At 41.8% G+C, this 16,757-nt stretch overlaps 1 protein-coding gene across 1 annotated transcript in view; it reads left to right on the top strand.

Annotated features, from left to right (window-relative positions):
• The first annotated feature begins 9,861 nt into the window (after positions 1-9,861).
• The window catches only part of PGPEP1L (pyroglutamyl-peptidase I like), a 31,022-nt gene continuing 24,126 nt past the window's right edge, over positions 9,862-16,757 (top strand). The window contains exons 1-2 of the mRNA XM_079129080.1: positions 9,862-10,077; positions 12,561-12,613. Of these exons, the coding sequence (XP_078985206.1) occupies positions 10,044-10,077; positions 12,561-12,613 (87 nt within the window). The 5' untranslated portion in view covers positions 9,862-10,043. The remainder of the gene's footprint in view (positions 10,078-12,560; positions 12,614-16,757) is intronic.

The following is a 16,757-nucleotide window of genomic DNA, read 5'->3' as shown; positions in this document are numbered from 1 at the left end:
ACATGAGGCACTGGGTTCGATTCTCAGCACCACATAAATAAATAAATAAATGTACAACAACTAAAAAAAAATAATTTTTTTTAAAAATGCAACTGTGCACAGGCCTGTCTGTAGTCCTAGCTACTCAGGAGGCTGATGTGAGAGGATGGCTTAATTCCACGAGTTTGAGACTGAGATAGGGATTTAGGATCAAGACAGAGAAATACTGAATCTTAGAGGAAACACCCACAAGCCATTGAGATGTAGAAAGCACAGTTGTGAATCTTGAGCAACACACCCTTGACCCATGCCCTTGGCCCATGGCCTTGTAAAATGAGGGAAATACACAAGTGCAGGGGAAACTGGCACGAAATTGTGCAGTTCCACCCTGGATCCACCTCCAGTCGGGCCCCCTGATACTGCCCTCTGATATAGTCCTTCTATAAATATTGGTCCTCCAGCCCAAGTCAGAGCTGCTTCTCACTCTGAGATAGTCGCCATTCTCCCTTGAATGTATATCTACCTTCCTAAATAAACTTCTGCCTATGCCTTTATCTGGCTCATGCTGAAATTATTTTCCATCATATATGCCAAGAACACCACTGGTCCTGAGTTGAGTTTCCTCCTCTCCTCTGGGAACTCCTCAGACTCTTCTCTGGAGACATCTCCCATGACAAGACCAGCCTAGGCAAGGCCATCTCTAAATAAATAAATATGCATGCGACTGCCTATACACAAGGGATCTGGTTGGGTGCTTGGAAGTTGGTTCTTCTGAATTGGCCCCCTCCTCAGCACCTATTATGGGCCTCTGCCCCAATGACAGATCTAGGACTCTTTTGCCTGCCTTGTCCCTCCACCTCCACTCCACAAACAGCACCTCAGAATGTTGTCAAAAGCTCAGTCCTTGTCCTGGAAGCCAACCCAATAAAAGGACACAGTTTTGAGAAAAAGGAAAAAGATTTATTGCTTTGCTAGCAAAGGAGAAACACAGAGGACTTCTGTCCCAAAGGTTATGATTCTGCTCATCAGCAGGAACAGAGAGGCGGCTTTTAAAAAGAGGTGACTAGAAGGCTACATTCCACGTGGAGCTATGATTCACTTGTTAATTTGGGACAGTCATTTCTGAGATCTTCTGGTATCATCCCCAAAGTCTGGATTACTCCCTTCCTATGGTGGGTGTGTGCACTAAGGGACAGATAACCCTCTCTATGATGGGGAAAGAAAGGTAATCCTGTTTCCCCTGAGATTAGGGAGGGGGAAATATTAAGGAGGAGCAGGGAGAAAAGAAGAGAAAGAAACATGTCCATTTTAAAAATAAGTTGCAGTGGCAGAGCAGCAGGGACTTTATTCAAAGCATAAAGTGGACCACTGTTACAGGAACCATCCAGCTGCTCCCTAGTCTTCACCCCCTCCTTCCAAACAACTGAGGTGGTAAAGACCAGGGTATCCTCATGCAGGGGATGAAAAACATCCCCAGTTCTACTTCCATGCATCACCTTTAGTGTGCACCTTTACTTGGATCCCAGAGCCAGAAGCCCCCCTTAGAGTAACCCTTGAGTCACCACAAAGTCTGAGATTCCATTTGCTATAGTAATGAATTCTCAAAGCTCCCTGGGCCAAGAAGCTCCAAAAACCATATCCTCGTGCAACACACATTTACTGGGATAGGAAACAGGAGAAATAAGATAAGCAAGCAACTCACACCGGCAATTTATGAACTGCTCCTGCTTAACCACAGATATCCTGGTATCATCATGCAGACAACTTGTGAGCTGCACCTGCTTAACCACCGACATCCTGCTACCATCTGATTGGCTAAAGTAACATCTTACAGAACCACAAGGAGATGACACTATCAAGCCAGCTTCCAACTGATTTCTTGTTCTTGCCCACCAGAGGACTTCTTCACCTTCACCTTTTTTGCTCTTTAAGATTGATTACCATATGTATGCACACACCCATTATCTGCATAATCAAATGCTAATGAAGCTGAGTAGGGTTCTCCAAAGGGACGTCCCAATTCCAGAGAATCTCATTCATATTTAACCCCTGTGTATGAATATTCATCCCCCTGTACAATATAGATGGGAAACCCATCCATCTGGTGTCTGCACTCAGCCCTAGGGTAGGTACTTTCACTTTGCCATAAAGCTTTTCCTCTGTGCCTGAAACCTGCTGTGTCCTTGTAACAGGGGTTTACCTGATGCTTTGACTATATCCCTTGTGGCTTTGAAACTTACTTTGTTTTCTTTTTCCCAACCTTCTCCTCCCTGATTTTCTTTTCCCTAACCTTTTCCCTCATCTTCTGTCTGATCTTCTATTCCCTTAACCTTCTCCTCCCTGATCTTCTTTTCCCTGATCTCCTCCTTCCTGATCTCTCCTCTCTAATCTCATTTTCTCTGAATCACCTCTTTCAAAGCCCCCTGTTCCTGCTGATGGGCAGAATCACGGCCTTTGGGACAGGTGTCCCCTGTGTTTCTCCTTTGCAAGCAAAGCAATAAACCTTTTTACTTTTTTTCAAAACTGTGTCATCATTGTTGGATTGGCATCAGGGGCAAGGACCAAGCTTTTGGCAATATATTTAAATTCTTTTCTGTAATGTGGTCAAGAACCTGGAAGTTTCTAATAGAGGTCTCCTCAGCTCCTGGAAACGTTCTCGAATGTCATCCTAATTGTTGACACTGCTAAGCACCCCATACTCTTCTAGATTCTAGGGATTCAGCATTGAACAAAATGAACAATATCCTGCCCTCATGAAGTCTACTCAAATAAAGCTAAGACAAAAAGTAAAACAGACCAAACAAATGGGGGCTTAAAACAATTTAAAATAGAGTAGTGAATGTAAGTCTCCCTCAAAGGGTGACATCTAAGCAAAGCCATAAAGAGAAGGAACTAAGCACATGGGAAGGGTGGAAATGTCAGAGGTTATAGCAAGTGCAAAAGTAGAAGTAAAGCATTGGTCCTTGAGCCTTTGTGGAGTCCTTGATAGTCTGGGTGTTACTAAAACTATTAGGACATCAGGCTAAAGATTTATTAATCTCTGTTGTAAAGCACAACACAAACTGTCTTAAATCCCTTATTACCTTTTCAAAAACAGTTTGTGTTGTTTTGTAAATTACATACATAGCACCTGAACATATTCCTTTAAAAATACGTGTATGAGCAGGAAATATATACATATGACCTAAAAAGTTCCTTCTTCTCATTCAACTCCAGTTCTCAAAGTCAATATTTAATCAAATATATTTCCTCCCTCCCTCCCTCTCTCTCTCCCTCTCTCTCTCCCTCTCTCTCTCTCTCTCTCTCTCTTCTTTCTCTCTTTCTCTCCCTCTCTTTTGTGTCTTGCTTGGATAGACAGAAACTACCCTCAAACTAGAAAATAAATTCTTCTAAACTTATTCTCAGTGTTTTTATTGTTTTGTTTTAGACATGAGTTTTTAATCCAGTTAGAATTCATTTATGTAAATGGCATAAGAAATGAATCTAACTACATCCATTTGTACATCCATTTGTTCCCAGAACACTAAACGGTGCATTCTTCCCCCACCACCAATGAATTATCATCTCCTTAGCCATATACTAAATTCCCACATAGATTCTCTTGTTTTGTCAGTTTTTTTTTTTGTACCAGGGATTGTACCCAGGGGTACTTGACCACAGAGCCACATTCCCAGCCCTTTTAACGTTTTATTTTGAGACAGGGTCTCGCTAAGTTGCTTAAGGCCTCACAAAGTTGCTGAAGCTGACTTTGAACTTGCGATCCTCCTGCTTCAGCCTCCCAAGCCACTGAGATTACAGGTATGCACCACAACGCCCAACAAGTTCTGGTAATTTTTTAAATCTTTTTATTTTTATTTATTTATTTATTTTTTTTTTTTTTTGCGGTGCTGGGGATTGAACCCAGGGCCTTGTGCTATATCCCCAGCCCCAATTTTTAGATCTTAATTGTTAAAGATTTTCTAGGAAGACAATCAGATGGTCTATAAATATATTGTCACATTTCTAAGCCTTCCTCAAACCTACGCTACCACTTTGCACACACTACTGATACCAAAGATGCCTCTGGCCCTAACCAATAATGAAAGAAAATTGTGTAAGTAAATAGGAGCTCCACAAAGTCCTGGGACATATTTCAGTGTGGTCCTTATTCCATTGCAGGAGGACATTAAGCAGTATGTTACACCCTTCATCTGGCCTCATTTATCTGCACAGGAATTTCCTCAGTGTTAGGAACACAATTATTCTAGTATTCTCAAAATATTTATGAAATGTGACAGAAAAATCTAGTATATAAACAATAGGGTCCACAACCTACTGGTTTTTAATGAGTAAACAAGATCCCGTTGTTAACAGTTGTTACTTTTCATCAAGATGTGGCCCTTAAAAAAAAGAAAAGAAAATCTGGGGCTGTGGTTGTGGCTCAGTGGTAGAGCACTTGCCTAGCATGTGTGAGGCACTGGGTTCAATCCTCAGCACCACATAGAAATAAAAAATAAATAAAGGTATTGTGTCCCTCTACAACTAAAAAAAGAAAAAATTTAAAAAGTAAAATAAAATCAAGCAAGCCTTAGCAAAGAATCTAAGAGAAAAATGATGGCAGAGGAAAAATACAGGCAAATCTTTCTCCTGTAAAACGTAGTGAGAACATTATCTTGTGACATGTCATATGAGACTGCCAGAAATTTTAAAACACTCATATTCAAGCAATTAACTTGGAATTCATAGTTAAAGTTATAAAAATCCAATATCTTTTTCTAGGCATGGAGGTGGCACCCACCTGTATTCCCAGCTACGCAGGAGGCAGGAGGCTCACTTGAAACCAAAAGTTAGAGAGTACCCGGGGCTACGTAGTAAGGCCCTATCACAGAAGAAAGAAAAGAAAAAGGAAAACCAGTATCTCCTACATCAATTTCCTATGGAAAGTTGAAAATAAGCCCAGCATTATAATGTACCCTCTGACATACTAATTCTCTGATTGATTTAAAACAGTTTTAAATGTTTGTTCCAAAAGTACCAGATTTTTAATTAAGTAAATAAATGTTAAAAGCATTTCAAAGATATGCTTTAGTAGGATGTTTAAAAACATAAATGTATAGCATCTAATACCCCCAAGATCAGCAGGGTCCTTACCTACCTGGGGCCTGGAGCCAAAACTCACCCTGTACAACCAGTCACAGGTCGAGGAAGGGAGGGTGAGATGGGGGGCATGATGCTATCATTTATTCTTATCAAACAAGAAATAAAAATTAATTTGGGTGCAGTGGTGCACACCCGTAATCCCAGCAGCTTGGAAGGCTGAGACAGAAGGATGGAGAGTTCAAAGCCAGCCTCAGCAATGGTGCGGCACTAAGCAATTCCGTGAGACCCTGTCTCTAAATAAAATACAAAATAGGGTTGAGAATGTGGTTCAGTGGTTGAGTGCCCCCGAGTTTAATCCCAGTACCCAAAAACAAAAAAAAAAAAAAAAAAAAAAAGAAAAAAAAAATTAAATGATAACTACTTCAGTTAGTTAAGTCCTCGTAAAAATCATAAATACTATAATTTTGGAAACAAAAATATTTGCCACATTTATTCAGAATGCTCTTCTGTGTGGACCTAACCAATAAAGAAAAAAACACAAAAAACAAAACAGGCAAGCAGTGGTGCGGGAGGGGGGTGTTTGGTCAAAAATTCTGAGTCACTTAATTTTTTTTTTAATTATAGAGCAGTACCTGATTACTCGTGGGAGACTTCCAGCAGATGCCTAAAACAGAGAATAACACCAAACTCTACATGTACTGTTTTTTCCTATATATACAAACCTATGCAGAAGTTTACTATGTAAATTAGGTACAATAAAAGATTTTCAACAATAACTAATAATAAAGCGGAACAATTATAACAGCATACTGTAATAAAATTGCCAGCATCAATCCTCTTGCACTCTGGGGCCATTTTCAAGAACGGTCAGGGTAAGCACTGATGCCATGACAGGGACAAGTCCATCCGACAACCAACACGGCCACTAGATGGCAAAAGGGCAGGTAGCATATAGCGAGTGGACATGCTGGACAAGGGGTAATTCGAATCCCAGGCAGGACAGAGCAGGATAGCAGGATATTTCATCACACTCCTCAGAATGACTTATGATTTAAAACTTTCTGGAATTTTCCACTATATTTTCAGATCATGGGTGACCAAAGAAACTGAAACCAAAGAAGCTTCTGAAAACTGTTTAAGGAGAGCTACTATAATCCATCCGCTCATTTAACTGAAAAATTTTCCTTGTACTGTTTACCAAAAGATCACTAGATCAGCAGCCATATCATGTCCCCTATAAAAGAAATATTATATTCTAGTTCAGAATTTTGCAAACTACAGCCCACAGACCCAACCCAGCCTGCAATCTATTTTTGTACAGCCTGAGAGTCAAAAATAGTTCCTATACTTGTCAATCATTGAAAAAAAATCAAAAGAAGAATATTTCGTGACACGCTGATATTATATGAAATTCAAAATTCAGCGTCCATAAATAATTATTGGAACACAGCCAAGTCCAGTGCTTTATCTTCTCACCTATGGCTGCCTGCATACTACACCAACAGAACTGAAGAATGGCACCACAGACCGTGTGGTTCGCAAAGCCTAAAATATGTATTATCTGTTCCTTTACAGGAACTGTGTACTGACTGGCTGGCCCCTGCTGGGGTATGAAGCAGAAGACTCAAAAGAACAGGGGAGGGCAACTCTCAAATGCTACTTTGGTAGAGTGACATTTTTGGAGAATCAGTTAGTGCTTTGACAAGTAGCAATTTGGCTAAGGGTTGTATGTTTGACAGCAGAGACAAGTAGCTGATCTGGAAGCAGAGATGCCTGACATGGAGGAGTGCTTATATTATATTATCATTATGTTTGAAATCACAAGTGCTTCTTGATGATTGATTTCTACTCCCCACCTCCCAAAGGAATTTGACCAGTTTGATTAAATTTCACTGATGTCAACGGTATGAAATGCGTTGTGTTGTAAGAGTTGTTTGTGTCAGAAACAACAAGCAAACCCTTTTAATCCTTTTTCTTGCTGAAGCAGGAAGTCACCACTTGCCAATAAGAAATCTAAAACAAATCCCGCAAAGTTTTATGCTTAGTTCAAAACGTGAACTATTTGAGGTCTTGGGATCTTGTAATCTTGGCAGCCCACATTTGCTGTCCCTGGTGAGAACACATGTGGACTACTGCCTGCTTTCCGGTTCACTACGAGGGTCACACCTTGCCCTCTTAATCCCGGAGTCAAATATGATTACAAATATTTTCCTCTTGGGATTCTATCTTGTAAGGAAGATCTTTGTGCTTTCCATTAAATAAAACATCTCCCTTTAGTTGCTTTATTCGTTCTCAGGCTTACTGTATTTCACCAGCCTAAAGATCGTGTTTGACATCAGCAATTGTTAGAGACCATTTGTTTTTACAATGGAAAAAGAAATAAAACTACAGATGGCAGACCTCAAAATCCATACTTCTCTGAGATGTTTTCATTTAGAGAGTGGGAATGTGCTTTTTTTTTTTTTTTTTTTTTTTTTTTTTTTTTTTTTTAATGGAGATGAAAACAACAGTAGACATGTCGTTGTGACTAAGTAAAAATATTTGTCTCTTTTTAAAAAATTCATTACAAAAATTAGAGAAAACTTTAGGGTAGAAGAAAATAAAAGAATTACAGGAAAGTGAAAACTGCAGGACACATTCCAGTTTAAGCTAAAATAAGAATGTTTCATGTCAGATCTTTCATCACCCCCCTCACCACCAAAAACCCTAATCGTAATAGCCATGCTTGGTGGCAGGTCCTTATAGCCCCAGCTACTCAGCAGGCTCAGGTAGGAGGATGGCTGGAGTCCAGCTGTTGGGAGTTCAGCCTGGGCAACATAGTGCTATCCCTATCTCAAAAAATAATAATAACATTAAGAACAACAATAATAAAACAACTGCAACTTCATTGTCCACAAAAGCAGTATTGTTCAAACTTGGAAATCTTGCCAGGCATGATGGTACACACCTGAAATCCCAACAATTCTGAAGTTTGAAGCATGAGGATTAAGATCAGGATTGAGTTTGAGACCAGCCTCACCAATTTAGTGAGACCCTGTCTCAAAATAAAAAATAAAGATGTTTAGGGATGTAGCTCAGTGGTATACTGCCCCTGGGTTCAATCCCCAGTACCCCAAACAAACAAGCAACAACAATGACAAACCTAGCAGTCATCACAGTTAAGGAGTCTGCTTTCTCTAAGCATGATAAGTTAACATTAGTAAACATAAGTTATGATTCCTGGACCTCATTAGTTAGTGTTGATATTGGAGTTTGACCCTAGAAGCAATCAACTTTACAATGTGGGTATTTGGGGACTGCCTAACCTTCTCCCGTAACTGTGATAGGGAAGCAAAGCCCTTCTGATGGAAGAACTAGGTTTAGTGCTACAAACCAGAGATTGTATCTGAGGCATTTGAGACAATATCTACAATGCCCAAGGGAATGTGAAAAAATAGCTAACTGCTTTCCAGCTGGAATTTTTTCCACGTTAATTTTAACAGAAAGTGCAGTCCAAAGCCCTCTGCATCTCTCACAAAACAAGGTCGACCTCAGCTTCCAGGGTAGGTGGTGGCAGGCCAGTGAAGGCAAAAGGCACTTTCCACCTGCTCTCAGCTGTCAAGCAGTCTGCAGTCCCCACCAGAGGCCAATTAAAAAGAAGGGCTGTTGCTTCAGAATCCCAGGAGGGCATCAGGTGGGATCCAGTCCTAAGCAGTGATCCCAACTAAAGGGGTACAGTTGTTTTTTTTTTAATCAGGGGACCAATTAAGTAATTGGAGTCACGTGACTGCTTTGTCTTGTACACAGCACACTGAACTTTTTGATAAGCAGCACAGTGCTTAAGCAACTCTGTCTGTTCCCTGAATGAGATTCTCATGTATTGCCCACATAGGAAAAGAGAATTGTTTTTTGTTCCTCTTACTACACAGCTTTTGAAAAGTAATATATTTAGTAAAAAGGGGGAAAAGGGTATTTTTAAAAGTATTTTCGGAAAGGTCAAGATGTTGCATAAAATGGCATCTTCAATTATAGAAATGTTAGCTCTTTGGGTTACTCTGACACAATTAACGAGAGGAATCCTACTGTGCTAGGGAGGATTCCAGGCCTGCGGATCACATTCAACCGCACACCTCGCGAGTGGAGCATACATCTAGCATATTTTTGCAAGAAGAAGGAGGGGTGCTGAGCTCACAGACTGGGAAACCAATAGCCACAGCCAGCTAGTGAGCACCTGCCCTTTAGGGCAGAGGAGCAGGGACACTGCCCAGGATATATGACTCCCAAGTTCACAGAACAAGAAAAGGCAGAGGTTAACTTGCCCACAGTTCCTAAGCAGCAGGTTTGCAACCAACACTTTAAAGGTGGGGATCATAGCTTCATATCTGTGTGTATCATGCGGGGTGGGGGTCATTCTTTTCTTCTTTTTTTAGAACCTAGTTGGCAAAATCCCTTTCAAGAGCAACTAAATCTCACCAAATCATAGTAGCCTAACTACAAAGACGATTCAGGCAAGGGAAAGGGAGCATTAATAACTAGGAGAAGTCGTGGTATAAACGTAGGGTACCCATGGTTCACTGCCTTGAGAATATTTTAGTCCTGGGGCTAATCACCCTTCCATTCCGGAAACCAGGACAGATGGTCACTGCACCGTGGCGCACGTTTGAGCCATCTGGAACAACACACCGACCCAGACCAAGAGTCCAGAAAGTGCCTGATGGCACTCCGACCCTCTACTTGTTTGTCTCTGGCAGCCTCTGAGTCCTGAGCTGGCTATTTCTGCTTTCAAGGGCATCACCTTACCACCGCCACCACCATCACCCACTTCCTACTCGGCCTTTCGGGCTGGGAACGTGGCGGAGGAGAGGCGGGCGCAGGCACTCTGGGACTCCAGGGCGGCCTGCGGCGGGCAGAAAGGAGGGGCGCCCGGGCTGGAGTGTTAGCTCAGCGCCACACCGCTACATCTGGCCCCCTGGCGCGCAATCGAGCTCGCTCCCCACTTGGGCTTCATGGATTCTCAATCCAACTGCGTGGTGGTGACCGGTAAGGCTATATTTTTGTGCATTCCCATTTGCTGCTGCTTTTAGCCTGCACCTGGAATGCGCACTTGCCTGATCCTGGTCGTAAACAGTTCCCTGAGGGGGAAAAAAGAGTGGCAACTGGTGGTGCTAAAAATTCCAGATGGACGCTCGCTTCCTGCTATGTCCTATTAAAAAACAAGAAAGGAACAGAGGCTTCCCTACTTCTGTGGCTCATTCGCTGCAAATAACTCGAGTGGCATGTTCGAAAGTGCCCACGTATGGCTTAGGCTCAGAGCTTTTCTGTCCTTCAGCTTCTCAGGGAGGAAGTCGAAGCTTGCACTGGCTGTCCGAGTCTAGGACCCGCTGGGCATAAGTGGTATCCTTAGGAGAGCACTTTCATTGTGTGGAAGAGGGACCCGCTGGTTTAGAAAGATCAGGATCCTCACAGGCTCTCAGAGTACCTCTGTGGTGACCACCCCTACTGCTTCCCGTTTCCCCTCCCTCACAAAAAAAGAACAGAGCACACAGTTCCACACACAGAATGAGTTTCTTACTATGAGAACCCTGAAGCCCCATCCCCACCCCAGTCACTAGTGGATGCCTCTGAACCTCAAAAGGTCATCTTAGAAGGAATGGTGGCTGCTTGCTCCTGCATTTAACAAGCAAATCTAAAGCCATCCCACCACCACCACTGTGCTTCACAGCTGGTCCCTGGGGGCTTGAACTTTCCTCACAAAGCTCTTTATTTTTAGTTAGGCACCAAAGCTCTTTATTTTTAGTTAGACACATTTAGTTCATTTTATGTTTTTTGAATAAAGTGTTGGATGAAGGAAACATTCAATAGATGAAGATTCCTGAATGCATGAAAGTCACCCAACTTAATTGAAAGTTACCTATCTTAATATTTTCAGATTGCAATTCAAACTTCTGTCAACCTTCTAAAAAAAAAAAAAGAAAAGAAAAGAAAATTCTTTTGAAATCCTTTTATCTCCCTCGCTCTCATTTTGAGTCTAGAAATTGAACGGTTCAAATTACATTTGAATTCCTAAGGAAACTGTACTCCTAGTCAATGCAGTGCTGGTCTCAAATGAAATATTGATACTGAAGCACCATTGCCCGCCTTAGAATCACACCAACCCCTACCTTTATGTTGTCAGCCTGTGGTTTGCTGGCAGACTCTGGATTGTTGATGGTGTACTTGATAATCAGTCGTGATTTGGGGATGCCCACCAGGTTCCAGAGCTTGACCTCCTTTATTAGAAATGTTCTGAGCTGCCCAGGGCAGCCTTTTTATATAATTGGATTTGCCTAGTGTGTAAATCTCACCAAGACAATTGGCACATAGACAGATGGTGGGAAAACCAGGGCTCTGACAAATGGTGTCAAGATCAAGGTGTTCTGTTTGGCACCAAATAATAGCAATGGAAGGCAGAGGAAACCTGCCGCCCTCTAAAGGGTCTCTCTGGTTTCCGTAGATTTCTCCAGCTCTTTTTGCAAGTTCTACTGCACAGTTGGCAAGTTGACAGTGAGATTTGACCCAGCAAAGCAAAAACTTCAAACCTTCACTTTTTGATTTGTTTCCCTAATTTCAAAAAGATAAGAGGTGCAGTTTTTGCTGATTTGAATATGATCACAAAACAGAATGGGCTGTTTCTGTATGCTGCTGCATTTTTATTATCTGTTCTAGGAGATACCTAGGATTCCCCCCTTATTCTCAATATTTTCTATTACCATTCTTCATTGCTGACAGTTGCCCTGGCAGTTAATCATATTTATTCTGTAGAATTCAGTCAAAGTCAGAGGTGTCCTCCTCCTCCTTCTGTCTTTCTAGTGCTAGGGATTGAACTCAAGGCTGTGTGCATGCTAAACATACACTCTACCCCTAAACTATACCCCCAGCCCTTAAAGTTTTAAATCTTGATGGAGTTTTTTTGTTTGTTTGTTTGAATCTAAGAACTCTTTGCCTAGTCAAAGGTCCCAAGATTTTTTTCCCTTCTTTTTTCCCCCTAAATGTTTGTATAGTTTTACTTCTTACAATTAAGTCCATAACCATTTTTCATTCATTTGTGCACAAGGTGTAAGGTTCAGGTTGAGGGGCTCAGTGTTTTACAGTGCCATTACTCCAGCACCCTTTGTTGACATGGTTCTCTTCCTCCACTGAATTTCTTTTGCCCCTTTGTAACCAATTGGGCACATTTATGTGGATCCAATACTGCCGTTCTTTACAAAGCCTCCTTTTCTAATAGACATTTGTGCACATGTGTTTCCAGCCACGTCCCCACCCCCACCTGGCAGTGAATTGGCCCCACTTTTCTTTTCCACTCCTCACTGTGCCGTGCACGAGGACTCTAAGGGTGTTCCCAGATTGGCAAGGTTGCTGGGGTTGTCCAGGACCCACAGTGACCTGGAGAGCAGGAAGAGAATCTTACGTGGGTGTGGCCTAGCTTGAGAAAACCTGGGTATCTTTGGTTTCAGGTTTGGGGCCCTTTCTGTCTTTGGTTTCAGGTTTTGGGCCCTTTCGGCAGCACCTGGTGAATTCCAGCTGGGAAGCAGTGAAGGTAACACCCCTCCCCCACCAGACCCAGCTGGTTCCTTCTGTGACTGCTGAGAAACCCTAGCTCGCAGGCCCCTTGGTAACCAGAGCCTCACAGGAGGAGGCAAACAAACCTGTGCCCCTGGGAGAATGGTTTGTCTTTGGTGCCTAGATTGTGACTTGCTACCTGCAGATGTTCTTCCCACCTCAGTGGTAAGAAAGGAAGCTAAAGGGACACTCCTAGGGACAAGGAAGGCTGAACCCAAAGCTGGATTCCAGTTGTCCCCATCTCTTTTGGCTGTGGGGCCTTTGGGAAGTCATTCCCCTAGCCTCAGTTTCCTCAGTCATAAATGGGGGAGATGCTGCTATTGCAGGGCTGCTGTGGAGACTCAGAGAGGTCAGTGTGCACAGCACGTTTGTACAAGCAGCTTTGTTCAAGCACCATGTCCTGCACCAGTACGCACTCATACATAAATGGTTACTCGCGGAAACAGCGCGCTTACTTTTAAGGAAGTAGCTTCACAGGGAAAAAGGCATCCTCCATGAGGAGGGCTGGGGGTCTCCTACAGAGCAGACCTGCTTCTCCTTCGGGCAGTTGTCTGCTATCAGTCCCCACGTGCTTGTCACTTAGAGGCTCCAGATATTGACAACTGTTTATTCACACTTTTCCTTCAATTTCATGCCTCTGTTGGGTCAGCCGAAGGTGGGGACTCCCGTCTATTCTCAGAGTGTCCCAGTCAAGCTGAAAGGGCAACAAAACCACTGGTGTCACCCACTTGCAGCAACTGTAGCACTGATTTTTCTAGCCTGTCAGCACAGGTGTCATCAAGGGCACTCTCAACTTTTGAGTAAGAATTTGAGGTTTGTTTTTTTTTGTTTTGTTTTGCTTTTGTTTTTTACCACCAGGGAAAAGCTCAGAGAACCCCAGACCCACTGTTAAGCCTGGCTGTGGCTCATGGTGTACCAGAAAGGCTTGTGCAGGGCTTTTACGAGCTTCTGGGAATCTGCAGCCAATTCCTGCATAGATGGCACTTCCTCTGCCAAATGTGGGAAGGTCCCAGACCTTTCTGTTTCTTTTTGCAGTCATGATAATGGAAAAGAGCCATACTGCACGCTGTGGAACCCAAGACAAGACACCTGACCTTTCTATGCCTCAATTTCCTCATCTGTAAAATGGGAAGATGGTGATGGCTAAGAGAGTTAACACATGAAAACTCTTTAGAAAAGGTGGACACGTTGCCAGTGCTCACAAATATCCTCCTCCATTACTAAGAGGCTATTCTATTAGTCAGGGTTCTTGGTTGTAGGGGAGTGAGATGTGACTGGCAGATGCACACGGGAAATAGAACAGAGGAAGGGATTACTTGGGAGGCTCAAGGCTCACCAGTAGGGCTGGAGAACCAGCGCAGAAATCCATGCGGGCTGGGATTTTCCAGGAAGTGGCAGCAGGATGGCAAGTAAGATGCTTTGAAGGGTTTTTCCCTTCCCATCAGCTGGATAAGGTAGAACTTGTATGCATTACTGGGCAAGCAGAAAGTCAGGGACCGAACTGAAGAGCAAACATGCCCCCCACCCCAAGAGCTGCAGGCTGAGGGGAGAGAGAGGTTAGCACATCCACAAAAGGCAGGTGAGGACAAATCCCATGATCAGCACAGTGAGAAGCAATGGAGGCTGCAGATGAAACCAAGGCTCCACCTTTCAACCAGACCCTTGGAAAGGGATTTTGGGTATCAGGCACTCCTGACTATTGCACAGGCTTATGCAATTTCTCTTGAGAATTTAAAACCTCAGACTTTCATGGAGATTCCTCAGAAAACTTGGAATGGATCCACCATTTGACCCAGCTATCCCACTCCTCAGTTTATACCCAGAGGACTTAAAATCAGCCTACTACAATAACACAGCCACATCAATGTTCATAGCAGCTCGATTCACAATAGCTAAGCTATGGAACCAATGTAGGCGCCCTTCAACAGATGAATAGATAAAGAAAATGTGATACACACACACACACACACATATGCACACAGTGGAATATTACTCAGCCTTAAAGAAGTATGAAATTTTGGCATTTGCTGGCAAATGGATGGAACTGGAGGTTTTTATGCTAAGTGAAATAAGCCAATCCCAAAAAACCGAAGGCTGAATGTTCTCTCTGATATGTGGATGCTGACTCACAATAGGCTGGGACAGGGTGCTGGGGAGTTGAGGTTCAACAGATTGGACAGGAAGGAATGGGGAAGAAGGGAGGGAGAATGGGAATGGGAAAGACAATAGAATGAATTGGACATAACTTCCTATGTTCATATAAGAATACACAACCAGTGTAACTCCACATCATGTACAACCATGAGAACGGGAAGTTATACTGCATGTATGTATAATATGTCAAAATACACTCCACTGTCATGTATAACTAAAAAGAACAAAAACAAAACAAAACAAAACAAAATAAACCCTTAGACTTTCTACAAATGAAGATGAACTAAATGCCAGTTTCTAATCCAATGTCACTGACTATATGAGGAAACAAACTACCAGGAGTAAGAATCAGCAAAAGCGGATTTAGAAACTTATCCTCAAGCTACCAAAAGGATCAGAAAATAGCATAACTCTATATGAAATATTTAAAGATAGAGTCACACAAATGAGAACAAGAGATGATTAAAAGAGCACATAAATTGAAAAAGGGAGTGAGAGAAGTTATTGAAATTAGAAATATAATTGTTAAAGTGAAACCTCAACAGATGACTTAAAAGCCAATTTGGAAACACAATAAATGAAAGACACCAGTCACACACACACACACACACACAACACACACACACACAAACCCACTATGACTCATATGATTCTGTTTATATCCCTGTCCAGATTGGGCAAATCTATTGAGATAAAAAGTATATTGATGGTTGCCCAGGGTAAGTCGGGGAGGGGCATGAAGGGGGAATGAAGAAGGATGGTGGATGGAAATGAGATTTCTTTGGGGTATGATGGAAAGGTTCAAAAATTGATTGTGGGTGATCATTACACAACTCTGTGAACACACTAAAAAAACCTTGAAATGTAGATTTGAAGTGGGAAAAGCTTATTGTATGTGAATTTTATATATATATATATATATATATAGAGAGAGAGAGAGAGAGAGAGAGAGAGAGAGAGAGGAAAGGAGGGAGATATTTACTTACTCACACAAATATACACACATATGGCAGTTTAAAGACAGATGAAGAGAAATTAGTGAACTAGAAGACGCATCTGAAGATATTACTCAAGGAATAACATAAGAAGATGAGCAAGGAAGTAGGCAAAAATTAAGAGACGTGGATTATAAAGGAAACCTTCTAACATGTTTACTTGGCATTCCAGAAGGAAAGAACAATGAGAAGCAATATTCAAAGAGATAATGATTGAGAGTATTTCAAAACTGATGCAAGACATGATGATTAAACACAAAATATTCCAAGCTAGGATAAAGAAAATCCATACCTAAATATACAATGGTAGAACTGAAGAACACCAAATATAAGATGTTAATGTACTCAGAAAAGACAAATCAACTATAAAAATGAACACTCTAAGCCGAGTACATTGGCACATGCCCAGTGGACTCAGAAAGCTGATGTAGGATATTAAGGATATCCTACTTAGGATATTAAGTTCAAAACCAGCCTTAGCAACTTAGTGAGGCCCTAAGAAATTTAGTGTGACCCTGTCTAAACATAAATAAATAAAATTTAAAAAGCACCGGGAATGTGGCTCAGTGGTTAAGCACCACTGGGTTCAATTCCTGATTACCCCCCCCCCAAAAAAAAGAATTTTTAAAAATAAAGGTAAGTAAATGAATAGCTTAATTAGACTAAAGGGATTTTTTTCCCAAAAATATCAGTTGATTAGTAACTTCAAAACACTAAAATTATGATCGCCAAATAGAAATTTGTACCCAGAAAAATTATTTTTCAAAAACAAGATATAAAGACATTTTCATAAAAAACAAACATCAACAGTTTATTCTCAAAAAGCACAACACTAAGGGAACATATAAAGGACTTATTTTTGGAAGGAAAGAAAATGGTCCCAGAAAGATGGTGAAAAATGCAAGGAGGAATAGTGAGTCTTTAGATAAAATCTGTATTCACATTACATGAACTAGCAATAATTATTTTTTT

This window comes from Sciurus vulgaris (assembly GCF_902686455.1).
Source record: "Sciurus vulgaris genome assembly, chromosome: 2".
Lineage (NCBI taxonomy): Eukaryota > Metazoa > Chordata > Mammalia > Rodentia > Sciuridae > Sciurus > Sciurus vulgaris.
The sequence above is the reverse complement of the archived record's forward strand: the minus strand, read 5'-3'. Positions and strand labels throughout refer to the sequence as shown.